Source organism: Alosa pseudoharengus, unplaced genomic scaffold (genome assembly GCF_046254945.1).
Source record: "Alosa pseudoharengus isolate Yale_2024_CS ecotype anadromous, Long Island Sound unplaced genomic scaffold, YU_APseudo_1.1 YU_APseudo_1.1_scf_11, whole genome shotgun sequence".
NCBI lineage: Eukaryota > Metazoa > Chordata > Actinopteri > Clupeiformes > Clupeidae > Alosa > Alosa pseudoharengus.
The window spans coordinates 31,086,814-31,107,397 of NW_027468576.1; the positions used below are offsets into that span (position 1 = coordinate 31,086,814).

The 20,584-nt window shown below is 44.6% G+C and overlaps 1 protein-coding gene across 2 annotated transcripts in view; it reads left to right on the plus strand.

Annotated features, from left to right (window-relative positions):
- Positions 1-15,854, plus strand: part of ryk (receptor like tyrosine kinase) — a 52,342-nt gene extending 36,488 nt beyond the window's left edge. For both annotated transcript variants that reach the window (XM_076278858.1, XM_076278859.1), the window contains 7 exons: positions 2,547-2,633; positions 4,610-4,679; positions 6,798-6,930; positions 8,998-9,107; positions 9,569-9,728; positions 13,052-13,188; positions 14,388-15,854. In XM_076278858.1, the coding sequence (XP_076134973.1) occupies positions 2,547-2,633; positions 4,610-4,679; positions 6,798-6,930; positions 8,998-9,107; positions 9,569-9,728; positions 13,052-13,188; positions 14,388-14,499 (809 nt within the window). In that variant the 3' untranslated portion in view covers positions 14,500-15,854. The remainder of the gene's footprint in view (positions 1-2,546; positions 2,634-4,609; positions 4,680-6,797; positions 6,931-8,997; positions 9,108-9,568; positions 9,729-13,051; positions 13,189-14,387) is intronic.
- The last annotated feature ends 4,730 nt before the right edge of the window (positions 15,855-20,584 follow it).

The following is a 20,584-nucleotide window of genomic DNA, read 5'->3' on the forward strand; positions in this document are numbered from 1 at the left end:
TTGAATTTAAGTGACTTCCCATTCTTAATCTATAGAGTTTAATCTGACGTCGGTCCTCCCTTTGCAACTATAGCAGCCTCAGCTCTTCTGGAAAGGCTTTCCACAAGGTTTAGGAGTGTGTTTATTGGAATGTTTGACCATTTTTCCAGAAGCGCATTTGTGAGTTTGGTGTGGATGAACTTGACTGGTCTGCACAGAGTCCTGACCTCAACCCTATAGAACACCTTTGGGATGAATTAGAGCGGAGACTGAGAGCCAGGCCTTCTCGTCCAACATCAGTGTGTGACCTCACAAATGCGCTTCTGGAAGAATAGTCAAAAATTCCCATAAGCACACTACTAAACCTTGTGAAAAGCCTTCCCAGAAGAGCTGAAGCTGCTATAGTATATAGGGTGGACAGACGTCATATTAAACCCTATGGATTAAGAATGGGATGTCACTGAAATTCATATGCAATTCATATGAGTCAAGGCAGGTAACCCAATACTTTTGATTATGGTTATGGGATTTGGCATACACTTTTTATAATACTTTAGATTTAACCGGGAACAATTTAAGATGTTGTTTATTATTGCTATTCTCCTTAATATAGTCTGATCAACAATGTCAATTCAATCAATAGCCTAATGAAATAAACAATGGAAATTAAGGAAAATAGCAATAATAAACAATAATGTCCATTCAATTAATAATATAATAACAGTTGTTTGAATTGACATTGTTGTTATTATTGCTGTTCTCCTTAATGTAGTCTGACCAACAATTGAAATTGTTCCCTGTTAAATTATAAATGTAAGTATTATATTGTTGTGTATTTGTATGTCGCTTTTGAAAAAAGCGTCTGCCAAATCCCATAACCAACTTACACCATAACTCTCTATTATTTTGGCTATGTGTGTGTGTATACACACACATACATGCACTTTCATGCATTCATACATATAACATGTAATGCATGTGTCTCTTTTTAAAAGTCTTGCATATTCACATGGCTTCCCCACACACACACACACACGTGCAAACACACGCAGAGACCATCCGTGTTGGCAGTGTACTATTGTTTCTTGCCTTGGCCGGGGGGCTAGGAGGCTGCTCTAGCCATGCTACAGGCCAACCTTGCTGCTCTTCTCTCGAGATGTGTTGACACAGTCAGCCTCCTAATCCCACCGCTCTAGTCCATGGCCCTGTGCAAACAAAGCCTGCCACACAGCTCTGTAAATCCTCACCACACACACACACACACACACACACACACACACCACACACACTTACTCTCTCACAGACCCTTTGCTCTATTTGACCATGGAGCCACAGGCTCTGGTTTATTTAATCTTTTTCCTTCTTGCTGTCTTTTTGTTTAAATTTTGTAGTGGCTCTAAATCATCGTCCTGGGCTCACACTCTCGGAGTCTGGGGGATTTGCCGAAAGTTATAAAACTCTGGGAAAGGTCTCGATTGGCCGCTTGAGGGGCTTAATCGCCTATAAAGGCCACCCACTCAGTGTGAACTTGGCAGGCCGTGCACAAACAAACGCGTATCTTGCACGTTCCCAAGTGACGCACGGACACACACGCTGTCTCTATCTTTCTCTTTCTCTTTCTCCATGGCTCTTATCTTCTGTGTAACTTCTCCCATGTAACCTTTGAACTCTTCACATTGTTCTTCCAGGTCATGACCACAAATCAATCCCCCTTACTAGGCTGTTGCGCAAGCTTTGCCATTCTACTGTCAACAGATGCCAGTAAATTTATGGTTGTCAGTCTTCATCTGCCTGTGTTGTACGGAGGGCTTTCTCAGTCCACCTGCCTCCTTCTGCTCGCAGAGGGTTTCATTGTACAATGTCATTTCTGCACGTTTCCTCCAAGCTAACCTTATCAGAGGCTCTTGTGCAAGTAGTGCTGTTTTTGCCAGAGCTCTTGGACTGGAGCCATCCTTTTTCCATTCTTTTTTTTTTATCATTTTACTCATCAACCGAGTGTTACTCCGTCGCTTCTGTGAGAACTGGCTCTAATAGATGAGGGGTGTGTGTGTGTGGGGGGGGGGGGTGGTTACGAAGTGAACAACCTTTTTGTTGAGTCGGCAGGTCTAGACATGGGCTCACAACATCTGAAACACCGTCAACAATCCTAATTTGCATCTTTCCTCAAGTGCATTGGCATTTCCCGTTCGCAGGAAAACAACAAAGGACGGGCTCTTTCGCCTGCCTCCTCTCACGCGTATCTTTTCTCTTAACCCCACCTTCAAATGCGTCACCGTGGTGTGTCTGAACACGTTGGTCACATTTGTTGCCCATTCTGTTGACAGATGAAATATCCCCCACACAACAAGGAAACTGTCCACCTTCATCCTGAAACCAGGCAGAGAAGCAAGATTTTGATTGAGGGAGGGAAATGCATCATCCCGTGTGTGTGTGTGTGTGTGTGTGTGTCTGTGTCTGCGCGTGTGTGTGTTTCTTGAGGGACGCAAGTAAGGCTATATGCTATAAATTATTTGTAGTGTGATAATGTGGATCTCTTGTATTGAGTTCTCCGCTCTCACCTGTTGTAGGTACATTTGGCCGCATATTCCATGGAGTCCTTCTGGATGACAAAGACCCCAGCAAGGAGAAGCAAGTCTTTGTGAAAACAGTCAAAGGTGGGGGCTGTGTTCTTAGTACGTGTTTTTGTGTGTGCATGTGTGTGGTTACATTTTGTTCTCCTTTTTTACATCAATTGTCCTCATCTTTCTCTCTTTGTATATATATTTCTACAATGTGTTTGTGTCCAGTGGAACCCCCAAGTGTTCCTCCATCACATTCTCTGACCCCTCCGTCACCCTCTGTACCGTTTCCTACACAGGCTGGAACATTCTGTTTTTGAGACTGTTGTAACTTATTTTGCTTGATGAGTGGTGACTCATGAAAATTGTATGGGCTCAAACATGTTGGCCTTAGCTTTCGTCTCTACTGGACCTTGGCCAGGATGACTGATGGCTCATTTATCCTGTAAAATACTCCCTTGTGGTCAAGGAGGCTGTATGGTTGAGCGGTCCACCATAAGGATGTTGCCACAGCTACCAAGTGGCTATTGTAGTGAAGTTCAGATCACCCAGGCTGCACTACTGTCTATGCCAGGAGAGACATACCACTTTAACTTGTCTCTTCTCTTTTGAAACTGGTCCTCATTGACCAGATAATGCTAGATATGAACCATCCACTTGACATTTTGTTATTACAGTAAGTATATTGCATGTTTTCCATATTTGTGGAAAATATGGCATTCTATAGGGTATATGTGGTTGTAGAGGTGTGTGTCCTGAAATGTGAGCGATATGTGTTGTCTTTCAGCCTGTCATGTAACCACATTGTGAAAAGTCGTGAACTATTCATATGATCTGTCAAAAAACAGTTAGCTCTATCATAATACACACTGTTGCAATCCTGTAGTGAAGCAGCCTCTCATCATTGCCGTACATTACATTGTCATTTCCTTGAAGCCAGAATACATTGCATAACTTGTACAGTTTATGGTAAATAAATGGTCTCCATCCTCTATTATCTGTTTTAGCCTTCCTATGATAAGCCATCTATAGCCTCCAGCTGCTGTCTGTATGTGATAAGGGTGGTAATGGCAGCAATCTCAAATATGTACAGATAAACAGGAAGTTGCTGGGTAGTAGCAGTAGCTGCTCTGTCATGGCCGGATTTTTGCATGTTCCTCATGCTGATCTGACAACTATCAGGTGCCAGCCACAGGGTTGGCAAGCCCCGGGCACAGCTTCTAAGTCTACCCCAGAGCTCTCTCATGCCAGTCCATCACAAGGTCGCACTCAAGATGACCTGTTGACCCCCAGTTTCCATGGCACATCAGCAGCGCCACAAGTTCCCTTCCTCTCTCAGCGCTGGCACTCTCTGCCTGTGTTTATCCAGGCACGGGGTGGAGCATCTCACCCGCCATCCACCTCCTCCACCCCCCCACCCCCCCCAAGACAAACAATGTGCCCCTTTGCCATGCGGTGCCAGAGCCAAGTCCTGCCAACCCGGCCCCGCTTCCTCCCTTCGCATGCCCCTGGGGGAAGGAAACAATACAGATTACCCATAAGTGGCGAGCGCCGGCCAAAGCTGCAGCCGGAGATAAAAAAACCCAGACCCTCTGTGAACTGGCCCTGGACGGCCGGCCAGGTCTTTCAGTTGCCTGAGGATGGTTGGCGGGGCAGGCCTCCAGAGGAAGTCCAGGGGACGGTTCTCAGTGAGGGCAGAAAGTCCAGGGCCCTGCAGGGTCTGTGCCTGGTAGTGACCTCCACGTGAACACTGGTTGTCACGATCACTGTTGGCACGGCCGAGACGAGAGGGCAATGGGGTTATTAAAAACAGCCTCACTGAGGAGCTGCAGGATCCCAGGCCTCGTTAACACTCTAAAATGGCAGGTATTTTTGAAGCCACTGAAAGGCTGCACGGACCCATAAAATATTCATACATAAGTGTGCATCCTGTCTAATTACATAAATGGGGTGTGAGGGGTTCCACCTTTGGCACGCTGGTCCATTGCTTGGCTTGGTTTGGAGTTTTCTTCCCTGACTAAAATAACTTTTGCTCTGAAGTTAACTCTCTCGCTCACTCTCACTCTCCACAGATCATGCCTCTGAAGTGCAGGTAACCATGATGTTGACGGAAAGCTGTAAGCTCCGAGGTCTACACCACAGGTGGGTCAAACATCTCTGACTTGGACTTGAAGGTTATCCTCAGACTGCAAGTATCAAAAGTCCTAGAGTTGACTATCTAAACATTATTTTGCCCACCCTGGGAAAGTTTGGATTCTGTAGTCCGTCTAGACCTGTTTTATTGGATAGTGGACTCACTGAAATGTTGACATGAACAGTCCAACAAAACAATTTCTTTGCAATTAATCAGTATTGTGTACAACTTGAACCTGTTGGCATCTCTATATCAGGGCCAAGGACTTTCTGTTTTTTGTGTCTCACTATTTGTACCAACCACAGATATCTGAAATGTTAAATGTTTTCCACATGCTCATTTCACTAATGAGACTGTCATAATATGTTATTTACTGATTTTCATTCCCATCAAACCACACTTTATGTCAGGCTTTGTTCAAATGGCAATGCTTGTGTAGACAACAAGCCACTTTGTTTCTCTACTTGTCCTCTTGTCTTCTGAATAGAATATCAAGCCCATATTTGTTTAGTATGACTGCTGGCTAGTATGACTGCTGCTGTTGTTTAACTTCATGTTTTCCTGTCCATCATAAAAGATGAACAGTCTTAATATCGTTTCGGAATTTTAACAGCTTAAATTCTAAATGAGACCCTCCGCCATTCTGTGTGGTCAGTGAACGAACACACCCAGTCTACAACGTTTGAAGTCCGAGAGGAATCCAATCTTCCACATACTCAGGATGTCTCCACTTTTAATTTGGGCTATTTGGACATTGTTTGTCCATTAAGACACACATGACTGTGGTGTTGTCAGGGTGGTGCTCCATCAGTACAGTGTGTTCATGGGAAACTTTTTATGAAATCTCAGGCGATTCCAGACATTCCAGTCACTTCTGAGTATAGGGAGAGCACATCATTGATCACATCTCTCACTTCCTCACTTCTCCTTCCCAGGTTAAAGAATTACTTTAAAGAACTGTCACAGGAATTCTCAACAAAATTGAAACCGCTACTAAATAGGATTATAGTAAATAATAATATTATAGTCTATCTTATGTTCTACAGATCTACAGTTTTGCACATGTCTAGTTATGTCCATTCCTGTTACAAAACCGTAACACACCCCTGCGCAGTTAGCAACGCAAGAGCTTTACCCTCTCAACTGTAAATTGCGGGAGGGAGAGCAAATCGTTGATCATATCTCTCACTTCCTCACTTCTCCTGGCCACATTAAAGAGTCATTATCTTCAAAGAAAGAACCGTCACTGGAATTCTCAAAGGAGTTGAAACCGCTGCTTACTTAGTGCAGCAGCGTAGTGCGTAATGTAGAGATGGAACATGTATCTGGAATGGTGCAATATGCATGAGCAGGCGATTGCATCTTATGTTTATTCTTAGGCTTCATGCGTATGTCATTGTGTTTATTGGAAATGCGCAAGCTTTTTCTTTTTAGTGGTCCTTTCTGTTATATTAGATTTACAAATCTAATTCTAGTAAGTTAAAGCTGTTACAACACAAGATCAGTTTGCCATTTTGGGTTATCAACCATGATCGAACTAATGACTCTGTGAGCGCAGTGGACTTTCAGTTTCCCAAGGGCCGTTTTTATCAGATTGTTTTTCTTGGTAACTTCCCCCCTCGAACGTCTCAGAAGACACTACCAAGAATCCTGTTGTAATGGCAGCATAGTAAAGCTAATTGAGCCGGCAGTCAATAGTTGTGATTTTGACGTTCTCTACTTTCATCGTTTCCGCAGCCTGTGGCTATTCAGCTGACCACAGCCAGCTGTCGCTAACAGAGGCTTTTAACGAGGTGTTGTTTTCATCGTTCCCAGTCCCTCATCCCTGTGCCTGAGCCAGAAGCCATTAGGAATGACGTGGGGGTATAATCCCCGTTTAATGATGTGCAGGACTACGCTTTTCCCCATGCACAGAATCCTTCCTCGACGACGACAGACTGCCCCTAACCCCCCCACCCCAATGCACCAAAACATCTCAAAAGACTTGGTGACAGTCGCTGGTTTTGATTTTAGTTGGAGCATGTACTGAAGCAACCCTTTCCCCCCTCCCCCCTCATCCCCCCACTTTTTCTTTCCATACCCCCCAACCGCCCCCTCTCCCACTTAACCCCACTTCGTTTCTGCAGGAACCTGTTACCCATAAGCCACGTGTGCATAGAGGACGGAGAGAAGCCCATGGTCCTGCTGCCCTACATGAACTGGGGTAATCTCAAGCTCTTCCTGCGACAGTGCAAGCTGGCTGAGGCCAATAATCCACAGGTAAGGCTCCTGCTCCTGCTCCACGTTCGGCCGATGGAGAGCGCGTGTCCTCTCGCAGACGCCTGCCCGTTACCCCTGAAGGCTAGGCGTTACGCACCCAACCCCTCAACCCCTCCACGCGCTCCAGTCTGGTCTCGTTGACGTTCCCATGCCGGACTAATGCGGGTCAGGTGTTGCGCCGAGCGGCGTGCCCGCTGTGGGAAGCTCATCAGACAGAGCGCAGCGAGAGAACGGCGCCCTCGAGCGAAACACCTGCGGAGTTGATGTTTGCCGCGTTTAATTGCACTCCAACAACCGAAAGCGCCACGATTTTCCCTTTGCGAGATGCACCAGTTGACATCAAACCACCGTATACCTTTTGTAAAAAAAAAAAAAGAGAAAGTGCTCTCTCTGATGTAGGACGGAGGAATACGGGCTTCCAAAACAGAAGGAGGTGGGGGTGGAAGTTGGGGAAAGGGGTGGGAATGAAACCCAAAACAATCAGGCTTTTGTGCCGCTTCAGCCCAGGGGGTCTCAGATCCACTTGGCGTCGGCCTCGAGAGCCAGTGGGAGGGGTGCAAGTGGCGAGGGGTAGAATGCCGCAGCCCCAGACGATCAATCGGCCCGCTAACTAAACTAATTTGGGGGGGGGGGGGGGGGGGGCGTGCATTTTTTAAAGCTAAGAATTTTTGTTTCACCACAAGATGAAGCTTGCTACTGCGTCTATTGAAATCAGAGACATGCAGGCAGACACACACACACACACACACACACACACACACACACGATAGAATGAGCAAGGCTTTTATGCGATTTCAAATTACACATTCTGCCCTTGCCTGCCTCTCTCTGCTCTCCCTCCATGCACTTAAAGCAATTATCGGGGCTGAGCAAGAATGAAAATCATAAACTACTTTCATGTATTTTCCTCCTTTGCTGCTGTTGCAATAAAGCCCAGGTCGTAAATCAGTGGCATAGCATTAGTTAGAAGCTCCAGTGCCTCCAGTGCCTGAATGCCTTCCAGAGAGGGCTCCATTGCTGAATGGTTTTAGGCTATGATTTTCACCTCTGAACATCTGGTCAGGTTGGCTGATGGGGAACATCTCTGATACAGATACATAACTCATTTGAATGCCTCATTGTGTGTGTGTGTGTGTGTGTGTGTGTGTGTGTGTGTGTGAGAGTGTGAGAGACAGAGAGAGTGATGCATGCATGTCTGCCAACAGCACCTTAAAATTGATGGGTGCCAACCAGCACTTGTGTCATATTCATCATACTCACACACCAGAGTTTAATTGTAGGATCTTTCAACATATATTTGGGCCAGGTGGTGTATCTTATGGGGTTGGTCGTGGAGTGGTGCCGTAACCCAACGCCTTTAGTCACGGGCCAGTGACCGATGAGCGAAGGAATCGTAAATCTGTTAATAGAGCAGTTCAGAACACTAGGTTGGGCCTCCACAGTGATGGCAGCAGGTGCCAGCATCCCATTTCCCAATACTGCTCCCAGCTCGCTGAACATGTCTCGCGTTGTTCTCCGACTCTGTCTCTTTCTCGTTCGCTCTCGGTTTCTCTCTCAGGTTTACAAAAAGCTTAACATGTACAGTTTCGCTAATCTCCTGTAATAGGTATGGGAAACACTGTACCAGCGTAATATTAGGCCCTTCCCTCATGGTGCTCCTGGTCTTGGCATGGTAGCTCCCCTCTGTACTCTTGCCAGGTGCCTAAGGTAGGGAATATTTATGTAAGCTATGGAAATAATCAGCATAATGGCATCAAGACGTCAAAATACTTTCAGCAAACATGGTTTTGTTGGCACTTGCATAAAAAGTAGAGCAGGCAGCCTTTAGAGGAATTCTCTTGAATTCTTCGCCCCTTAATCTGTTGTTGTTCACGCTTCACTTAGAGTTGTACCCTGTTCCGTCCTTTATGCACTCAAATTATTTTTTAAAAATGTCTAATCATTTACACTAATTATTTCTCAATTCGGTTAGAATTGTTTCATCTCCATTTCAGTCGTTCCCTTTTCTACACCTTCCTGGTCTGCCTGCCTCCTAATGGCTCTTCCCCATCCGTCTCTCTCTCTTAGGCCATCTCACAGCAGGACCTGGTACACATGGCCATTCAGATCGCATGCGGGATGAGTTACCTGGCACGAAGAGAGGTCATCCATAAAGACCTGGCTGCCAGAAACTGTGTGTAAGTTGCGACCACCCTCCCTTGGCATTCTGGGCTTGTATTAATTATTCGAAAGCTTCAACCCTAGGAAGGCACCAAAAACACGATGCAAATGCCATAATCATTAAAAGCATCACACGAAAATCACTTCAAACTCACTGTTGGACTCCAAATGAACATGCAATCTGAGAGCGTGAAAGGTGTCATGCTCATACATGTGACTTTCATATGCACGTACTGCCCGTAAACCTGTGCAATATACTGTACATATTATGTGTATATATATATATATATATATAGAATGCCTATTTATACTCAATATATATACTCTATTAATCTCAACCATACTCTACCTGCACTTGGTATTTAATGCTTCTTTGCACTTCTGGTTGGATGTCAACTGCATTTCATTGGCTCTGTACCTGTACTCTGCTAAATGACAATAAAGTTGAATCTAATCTAATCTAAAAACGTCTCCACAGCATTGACGACAGCATGCAGGTGAAGATCACAGACAACGCCCTGGCCCGAGACCTGTTCCCCATGGACTACCACTGCCTGGGGGACAACGAGAACCGGCCCGTGCGCTGGATGGCCCTGGAGAGCCTGCTCAACAACGACTTCTCCAGCGCCAGCGACGTGGTGAGAACCCTTTACTCAAAGTGCATTTAGAGGTTTTTTTGTTTTTGTTTTGTTTACTTGTCCTCATTCCTCATCTCATATCCATCTCTGAAATCACTTTCATATTGTGTTAAGTCTTGAAATGAGTGTGCAGTGGTACGCTTCAGTCTTGTCCCAGGATTCCTTCACTGTCTCCATGGGTGTCCAACCATCCTTTTGAGAGTGCTTTGGAAAGGCCATTTAGTTGGATGGCTTTGTCCCTCTCCTGATTGGTTAGTACGGTTTTATGTATTATTCAGCTGTTTTTCTCTGTGATTACAAATCTCAGGAGAATCTTGGAGACATTTTTTTCCCAGAACATTAGTTGTAGTGATGGCTATTAGGACATAATCACTGTTAGCTTAAGCACTTGGAACAAAATATCGGAACAAGACAGGACAAGTAGAATTCTTTCGCTCCCAATTCTGTCTTTAGTCTGTTCAAGGTCCATCATCACATTTTGTCACGTTTTTTTTTGAAAGAGTATGTCAGTATAATACATCTTGTAAGCGTTAAAGCCTGCATGTTCAACAGTGTAATCAGTACTTGATTGCCCACAATATCCATAATGACCAGCATGTGGAGACTTGAGACGAGGAGCAATGTTTTTTTGGCAGACGAGGGGAGTCGTTTGTGGCCTTCAACAGTGCCCCCTGGGCTTTTGTATGCGTTCATCCTGATGAAAGCACCTCTCAACAGCGCTGCATTGTTCTGCCCGCCAAAACCTAAGGAGTGTATTGTTTTCCCCCGCCTCACCTCCTTTAGTCCAGATGTTTGGAGAGGTGGTGATATTGGAAACAGTAGCCCCTTCATCAGGAACCAGTGCAGGCAGGCAGACAGGCAGGCAGGCAGGCAGGCAGGCAGCCGTGTCGCGAGTCTCAAGTGTGTTTTTTTCGCCCGCACAGAAGGGGAAATTAACAAGGGGTGGCGGGGGGTCAGGCTCGGCGTGCGATCCCAAGCCAGGCACACCCGTTCTGGGAGACCTCTGAACTGGCTCCTGGCTGCCTGGCAGGAAGGATGCTTTGCACTGTCAGGAAGGACTCCCTCCCCATCTCCCCTCCCTCCTTCGCTTCTTCCCTTCTTGTGATGCGTTCTTCAGGCCACAGTGACCTCCCTCCATCCTTGTAGCATAGGTGTGGAACAATGCTGGCCAGACAGCAGGCCCCCAACAATGGAGGGTGTCTGGGCGGACGGAGGGACGGAGGGACGGGATGAGGCGGGGCGGGATGAGGAGCACTGCCCAGCCTGGTGGGACCAGGATGCCTGCTGGCAGAGCGCTCTGTTGCTAGGCAGCGCGTACCCAAGCCAAGAGATGAGCTCAATAGGCATTCTGAACACAACAGGTCTCACTTGCCAATACTCACAAAGTCTCTCTTGTGCACACACACACATACATACATACATACATACATACATACACATACACACACACACACACACACACACACACACACACACGCAGACAGACACAATTAGACACACGTTCAGAGGCTGTGGATGCAGACCCCCTGCACCAACATTTACATGCACTTACATAGACCCTTGCGATAGACACAAGGGACATAATCCAGAATGTTTGTCTTTGTAACCGTAAATGTAACCATTTGTCCTTGCATTTATTTAGTCTTCTAGCCATTTTCTGTGTACCCAGAGGCGCCTATGACAGAGCTGTGCACTGAATACTGGCCGATCTCGGCCGCACTTACGCATCTGTGGTAGCTTGCATGTAAACATTTCAAGCCCCAACGTACAATTGTTATGTGTGCATGTATACATCATAAGCGACTTCTGTTTCACACTAAAAAGGAACAGGAAACAGAAACAGGAACCCTGCTAGGCCTACTGTAAGAGGCGTGGGCTCTTCCTGATGACATGACCATTACTGGCACTGGGACTGGGCTGATGTGGGGGAGAGAGTTTCTCCCCCTGTCACGGTCACACCTGAGGAATGTTGGCAGTGGGTATTTATCGTGTGTGTGTGTGTGTCATACCTCTGCTCACTTTTTGTTTTGTGTATAATTGGTGGTGTATATGTGTACCAGTATGAGTGTACTGCCCAGGTAATCCATCAGCAACACAGTTAGTTAGGTGGTGTATGGGAGAGAGATTCACATCACCATACTCATCCAAGATATGTTTGCATTATAGAGGGATGTTCATATTTATTTCCATGTGTCTGTCTGTTGAGGACCTCATAGTCAGGACCGGCTTTTGCATTAGGATATAGACACAATGGAAGTTACAGCACCTTTCCCTGGAATGTTGGGAAAATGTTCAGCAGAGCCAAACTAGCTCTTTTGTTTTTGTTTGTTTGTTTCTTTTTTGTTTTTGTTTTTTGTTATCTGTCAGGATGCACCCAGCATTTAACCTGTGTGCACATCACCTCAGCCGTCAGTGAACAATGTCTGCCTTAATGTGCTGTAGCTCTGTGGACCCTCATTAACCCACTTTAAAAAACAAATCCACAAAAATGTTAAGTTTTCAACAAAAAAAAAAAAAACAATTTGCACCCCAAGGCCCAATTGAATAAACTGAAGTTTCCGAGCATTGTGTCTGGAACGCTTTGTTCGTAGAACGCTAACTGGCACCGCATGGCCCTCGTTGGTCCCTAAAGGGGACATTACCCCCTACCCCACTAATCCCCCCCCCCCCACACACACACACACACACACACATACACACACACACACACACACATCCTAGCTCCCTCCCATCAAGACAAGAACTAAAGCCACAAGTCTGCGGGGAGCTGGACTTTTGGGGAGAGCACAGAAAAGTAAAGCTGATTTTCATCACATTGCTCAACGTTCAAGAAGCCATAAGTGAAGACCACAGCTATATGACGCCACTTTGGCAGCGCCAGGCGCGCGATGGAAGACTAACAATCAGTGCAACACTCCGCTCATCTGTCAGAAATTAAACGTTGCCCTGTTGAGGGCTTGCATTGTTGTCTTTTCGTAATGGTGCCATCTGCAGTCAAAAGTTCTCGTTGGTTTGCTTGTTTTTCTTACTACCTGGGGGTGTGCAGGCAAAGAGCACTTCCAGGAACTGTTACAAGTAGACACTGACTGTCTTTGCAAGTGAGATTGTGGTGGCTGTCTAAAATGATGACAAATCAAATCATTCCATTGTTCATTTTCATCAGTCATTCTCTCCTTCCCCTTTTTTCGTTAATCTTTCTACATTCTTTGACCTTTAACCATTCTCTCTCTCTTTCTCTCGCTCTCTCCCTCCCTCCCTCCCTTTCCCTGTTTGTATGTCGTCTTGTTCCTCATTGTGTCTTCGTAATATTTCTCTCTCCTCAGTGGGCTTTCGGTGTGAGTCTGTGGGAGCTGATGACCCTGGGTCAGACCCCGTACGTGGACATCGACCCCTTCGAGATGGCCGCCTACCTGAAGGACGGCTACCGAATAGCACAGCCAATCAACTGCCCCGATGAGCTGTGAGTTCTGCACCGTCTGCACACATATGTGGTCACTCACTGGGAAGCGTGGTGTTTGTTTAAAGGAAAAAGGCCTTTTTTCTTAGAACATTGTGATTCTGATCAATGTACAAAAGCAGTTATTACGTGGTCAGTTGTCGGGAAATGTATGAGAGGCATTCACACAGATGGAACAATTTGTCGATCAGATCAACAAATATGTGCCAAAATATGACTTTCCCTCAACAATGATTGACAACAAGTCATTACCGCAATCAATAGGGCCTCTTATCTTTTCATCTGAACTGTGTCTGCCACACATTTGCAAAAGGAAGCCAGTTACCCAGGAGGACTTGCAACACCGACACGACCCCACACCCTAAACCCTCGACTCCCCGTCGGAGCGAGAGCGCTGACATTAACGGACTTGACCCAGTGTCAAATAACTGCTGGCTACTCGTACAATTACAGCAGAACCTTATCGACATCCTCCAAACACAGAAGAGTTGGATCACCTATCCCCAACTCCCGCCAGAAATCACAAACCACCGCCAGCCCCCCCCTCTTTCCACCACCATCACCTCCCCTTTAGTCTTTAGCCCCCCTGTCAGTCACACGAACAGGACCCGACCTGTTGCCTGATGCGCAACCTCCGGAACTTCACAGGAAGACCTAATCAGATGACTGGATCTCCCAATCCAGCTTTTCCTCTGCCAAAGAATAGGTGTTGAGTGGGGTTGTTTTCTGTGTATGCGACAATGGGGAGTTTTAGCACAGACAATGCTGAAGCAGGTAGTGATGGATGGGAAAGTTGTGAGGGACTCAAGAACTTAAGAGAGAGTGCCCCCCCCCCCTCCATTTTTATTCTTGTGCCGTGAACCAAGTGTGCACATAGATTACACAATTCACTGTATCATTAGAACAGCCTCTCGGCGTGCCCTCCATTGAGTACGTGTGGATACAATTAAGATGTCCTCAAGGAACCTTTAGTCAAGTTATTGGGGTGCTGGTGATTCTGTGAGAGTGCTCTCACAGTGATCAACACTGTCTTATGTGACAGCTGTAACCATTCTGTAAGCCTGCGTAATAGTGATGCTTTGAGAGTTATTAAAACTGTCAATGTCTTACTGTCTTGCCAGATTTATTCACTGACTGGTGTTAATAATCCTTTTGCCCCCCCCCCCCACCCCCCCTTCTCTCTTTTCTATGTGCTAATTAAGGTTTGCTGTGATGGCCTGTTGCTGGGCCTTGGACCCGGAGGAGCGACCCAAATTCCAGCAGCTTGTTCAGTGCCTCACAGAGTTCCACGCAGCTCTTGGGGCTTACGTCTGAAATCCAGCCCTAGGCTTTTGGTTCGGGCCCACCAGCACTACCTGAGAAGATTATAATGAGAAGAAGAGAATAAACTAGTGCCTTATGGAAAAAAATGAGAAAGAAAAGACTTTCTGACCTATTTTTATTCTTTTTTTGGTTTTGTATTTTTTTTTTTAATTATAGAGAAGACGATACATTTCCAGAACTTTGCTCAAGTGTAAAACGATCACAAAGAAAGAGCACAAAGAAACTGTTATCGCTTCGCTGGAGCGGAAGCATGTGACCTTTCTGAGTGCCCGAGATCCTTCGTGTCTCTTTCATCACCATGGAAATGTGTACATTTTCATCTCTCCCAGTCGCCAGACACAGGGTCACACTCTGCTGACGAACTGCCATCGATGTATCCCAGACATGATCCGGTGCCAAGTTTTGTCTGCCCCCTTTTTCTTCGGAAGCCCCATCCTTGGCCCCGGGGCATCGACTCAAGCTTAAAGCAACAATGCTGAAGTCGTATCCTTTCCAGAGAGGATGAGCTTGAAGGTTTTTTTTTTCCATTGTTTTTGGACATGGCAGTGAGAGGTGACTCCACTGTGCTGAAGCGTGAATAGGAATCCAAAGCTGAAAGAAAGCAGCTGGTGTATATGTGTGTTAGTGTGTGTGTGTCTGTGCATGGGTGTGCGTGTGTGCCTGCTTGAATGTGTGTGTGTGTGTGTGTGTGTGTGTGTGTGTGTGTGTGTGTGTGTGTGTGTGTGTGTGTGTATATTACACAATCATAATGGAGCTTCAGCCATTTACCTGTTGGGGCTTCTGGTGGTACGCCAAGTCAGACTGAGATGTTTGCCAATCCTTGTGCGGTCCCTCCAGCCAATCCCTTCACAGGGACATTATCCCATGGGGTCCAATCAGATGCCCTCTTCTTCACATGCCATCCCAACAAAATACATTCTCAACAGAGTGAGTGGACCAGACTGTTCTATACACCAGACATATGCTGATACTCTGCACTGGTTTTCAACAGAAGACCAGTGTCCGACTGGACTGTGGTACGTCCTCAAAGGAAAGAAAACAAGAAGTCCTGCTCCTTTTCTATGTTTGACTGTTCTGTGTCAGAACTAAATGCACCATTTGAAATATAGGAAACATGAATTATGGTATTAAGGTAAGAAGTACCCGGTCACTGTGAAAATCATGGAGTGTTCTGAGCAGACACCATTTTCCTAACTCTTCTTTTAGCATCTATAGGGTCTTCTTCATGTGATTTCATGATCACCGCATGTTGATTTTTAAAGGTTATTGTGTAAACTGCTTCCTGATTTTCATACCCACCTACCAATGACAATGGAACCCTTGAATAAAACAGTCCTTCCATTGCATGATTTGTGTGGTTTTGTGATGGTGTTGGTTACAAAATTTTACAGTGAATTATAGGGAAGAAACAATGCACCGTGAATCGGCTAAAACATACAATCTATACAAATCTGTGAAGATTACAATCAGTTGAGATAATAAAAAAATGCCATTTTTAACAGAATAGGGCATAATCCGCTTTTGAGTCAGATTGGTCAAAAGGTTATTCTAACTCAAAACAACCTTATCAGGGCGCCAGATAAGACAGAATGTGCATTACCTGGTACACTTAGGTGGCATAGAGTTCAGACCTTGTGTTCCTCTCAGTTTATATAAATAAAGGCATATTTTTCAGACATAATTTGTCTGCAGCTTATTTTGTTTAAAAACAAATCTCAAGAAAATCGTATCGCGGACTTAAAATTGTGAATCGCACTGAATGGTGAGTTTAGCCCGAGCGTATGGTTACATCCCTAGTAAATGAACTATACAGACCTTTGTCCTAAACAGAAACCGGTGGTGAAAAGAGCAGTAGCTGTTTATTTCCACATTTGCACTTTGAAAGACAAAAGGTCAGACCTGTGATGCGTTTGGTCCTTTTTTATCACCTCATATGGGCAGGAAATGGGTGATGGCCGCTTGTTGGGCAAAGCCTCTGCTTCAGTGTACTTCCTGGCTCAGATGTTTGAAGTGTGTTTATGATATTAAGCCAATTTAGATCATTCATCCACTATTGTCTCGTGACATCTTGGCTAGCTTTGAATAGAATAAGCTTCCAGTCAGGGGTGACCCAGCCTAAGGTTTGTGTTGTGTTGTGAAACAGCTCCAGGAAATTCCTCCTTCATTCTGGTTAAATTCCACCTAATGGTCATAACAGCGCGCCACACTTCTACCAGGAGGAATTTCTACCGTAAACATGGGAATCTTCCACTATGCACTATGCACTCTACCACTGGAGCAAGGAAGAGTGCTAAGATAGGAGGGGAGAGATGTGTCCATTTAAAAACTTGTGGCTTATGGAATTCATGGCTTTCCATTATTTACAATTAAGTCACAGCCTCATCGGAAGGATAACTGTATGCTTGGGTGTGATAAGTCCTTTTTCCTTTGTGTTGTGATGTTTTAGGGGGAACTGTTGGTTGTATATATTAACTAAAAGATTTGAATGCTGATATTAGGGCATTTTATAGACTGACATTGTCTTTCCCGTACATACAGGAAGAGTGAAAACTTTAGTTGTTTTTGTTGCACCCATTTGTGAATGAAGTCACAGAAAAATCAGCACATTTTTGTGATGGTGTAATGGAAAGTTATCACAAATCTAATTTGTACGGAAACCCTGAACAAGGCCGGCATGTTAAACAAGACCTCGACCTGAAGTCATTCCAGTGAGAGGCATTGTTGCATTGTTCAGAGAGTTTGCAGCCATGCACACTCTCACCCCCACGTTGTGTACTCACTTTAATGGGAAGTCATGTTTACTGTGCACTGAGCAAAAATGTCCATTTTATATACAAGATGTTGAATTCCCTCAAACCAACTCTTGATGAATGTGATGAGTTCATGCTGGTTATGTCACAAAGGAATGTCTTCCATTTATATAATAGCCTCTGTGTGCCTGTGTAAATACAGGTATCTTAAATGCAGACATCTTAATCGTGTAGATATGAGAATGTGTTATCACACCCTTTTGATTGCTTAGTTTACCATCAGTCATCACTGACCCAAACAATAACCTGATCCAAAGATCACCACAAGATGTGAGTGAATAAAAACATAAGCCATCAAGTGTGACCACACTGCATAATTTTCACATCCCACAAGGACACATCTCCATTTGCAACAAAAATGAGAGACTAAAACACCCTGCAAAATAACAAAAGGGGATTTTGTTGGTCTAAGTGGTACAACCAGTATGCTGGGAGGCAAAATTAGGTGTGCCCTAGAATTTTGAGTTTTTCCACAGGCTCATGAAATAGGCTTAAAGGGTCATTTAAATTCATTTAAATGCATCAATGACACAGTTTCTTAACAGTTTTAGGTGGTCAGATATGTCCTTCCTAAATCCTTAATAAGTAACTGGTCTTGATCTAAGGTTATTGATATATAGTTTGGATGAAAATAGAAACTTTAGCTTTTTTCCAAAACGGTATATCTCAATTTTCAAAAACATTATGTAACATTATAATAACATTATAAACAGCATGCTATTTGTTTGTGTATTTCTTGTATTGTCAATAAAATTTCAGTTGTGTTGTTTTGATTGAGTAAAGATAAATCGAATAACAATAACCCAATATCATTCCACTTAAATGACCTGTAATACAAAATTAAAGAAAATTATGTATGCAAATTAATCAAAATGGAGATTATAGCATTTTGGAGAAGAGCACTTCATATCTTACCATTCTGTCATTACAAGTCACATTTTCACACAGTGTATAAGGAGTCTCTATTTTGAGCCATATTATACCTTACATCAAGACCAACTAATTGTTTATTAAGGATTTACCAACAATAAATGACCTGTTGATTAAGAACAATTGTTCAGTAAAGACCTAATTAAATGTGAAATGATGCTTAATACAGACCTTGTTGAGCACTACATACAAACATTAGTTATGCATGGTTAACATGTGTTCCCCAAACTTAAGTGTTACCCTTTTTTAAAATCTATCTGGCTACCATTCTCAGGTTGATTTCATTATGTGAAGCTGAGATCCATCTCACAACTCCTGGGCAGGGCAGGCTCACAATAGGATGTTGCCATTACTAGATCTAGACGCTTTTTTTTTTTAAGTACTCAATCTAGCAACTAATCTGAGGAGTGAGGACTCTGGCAACACCCTTTCCCTTGTTGAACAGAACAGAATAAAATCGCATTTCCCAATCTGTGAATAATGTCATAACTTACCTTTCTTCTGTGCTCAGCTCGAACACTGTATGCCTAGAAAAATATAAGCATATGGAGAGGAACACACGGCTGTTGTACCCTATTATACCGCCAATCTTTGCAACAGAAATTACAATCAGTGACCACCACAGCTCGGTGTAGCCTACCTTGGCATTCTGGTTTGACCTTTGGTGTGTCTTAGCTCCAAATAGCTTGAGAACCTCTGGTCTAAATTAATACCATAGCTACGGACAGTCTAAAAGTATGAAATAAAACTTGTGTTCCCTTTGAGTTTGTCTGTGTTTTTAATTTGACAGAAGTCCATGTACTTGATTGATATAACCACAAACATATTTTTAGGCCATTAGCCACGGCCATCTTGCACAGTCCTGGACCGTGAGTTTGCTGCATATTGTTATCATGCATAAAACTATTTTTACAGCAGTGGTCATAAAAGCAGCAGTCAGTCCGAGGGCCATGCACTCAGGACACCACTGCTCAGACTCGATAGTGGACTGGACGCTACTACGAAGTGAGAAATAGTGCGTGGGCGGCGGCGGGAATTCCACTCGTGGCCCAGAATTTCAGGTGGAATGGTCAGAATGCTAAGAGTTCTGACCACATATCAGGCAGCTCAGCATGTTGACCTAGCAAGGCCATGACAGAAAAACATGTCCTCACACGCAGAAGGGAAAGCAACTACCCACATGAGCTTATCTTTGTCTAACAGGGAGAAGTTGATGGCCTGGAGTGCTCACACATCCCTGCTGTCCAGTTCCTCAGTCCTGTCCTTCATCATGACATATTTGTTGTCTCATATCTGGTTTTTGGATGCTATTTACTGTCTGAACTGTGGATTAACTGTCTTTGTTGGTGTTTGCGTAATAATGTGAGTTGTTTTGGACTTCTAAGAGCTTCGAGTGTTGTGATTGGATCTCCCTTGTTCTCTGTAACAAGTAAGAATTGGATAGATCCTCTCATTGCTTGAGGAAATAAGACGCGTGGGGGAAGGACTCCCAGGTCAGGATTAGCCTACTGCTTGTCTGGGCCTAAATTACTACGAAGTCACAGAGCAGAATGAAATCAACATCAAGTCTGTACTTGCGTAAGTTCACAAAGAGTTCTCGGAAACAGTTTGAAGCAGACAATTTTGGATGTTTAAAGAGAGATACGTCTCAGTAAACATCAACTCAGCTGTTTAACCAAATACAACTGAGCTCCTTCACTGCACATCCCTGTCTTTGGCCTAGGCCTCTGCGCAGTTTGCATAATCTCTGTAGCCTCTATCTTGACTCATATTTACCTCCTGCTGTGGACTCCGTGCAGTAGAGCCAGTGGAGCTGTCAGGGGTTTCCCTGTTGTGTTGTGCTCTCTGACCTCGCTGCTTCCTCTGTCTGATGGAAAGGAGCCTGTCAAATGAGATCATCAATTGTGTTCCCTCAACTTTTCCCACAAATGCGTCATGCTGGATGGATGCTGTCAAGTCGTCTTTGTCAGGCAAGTTAGTGTCCTCCCTGCAATAGTCGTGATGCAACCCTACGGAGCACGTGGATCCTTACACATTAGGCAATAATCATTAGTCAAAGAAGTTGTCATATGCGCATTCAATGCGGCATTCGACAACTCAAATTGTTATTGCACACTAGGCTGACATGAGTGATGACCAAGAGGGGGAGCCACACCTCTCCAACAACAGAGGTAATAGGTAAGGTCCACAACTGACACACCTTTATTTTCAGAGGGCGAGAGTTTCACAGTTGCCCTTCTTTCTGGACCTGTGCTTGTTTGGGAGCCTCTCATGACGCCCTGGACTTTGTGTGCCAGTTAGTGTGGCACCTCTCTGAACTGCCGCTTGTTTGACTT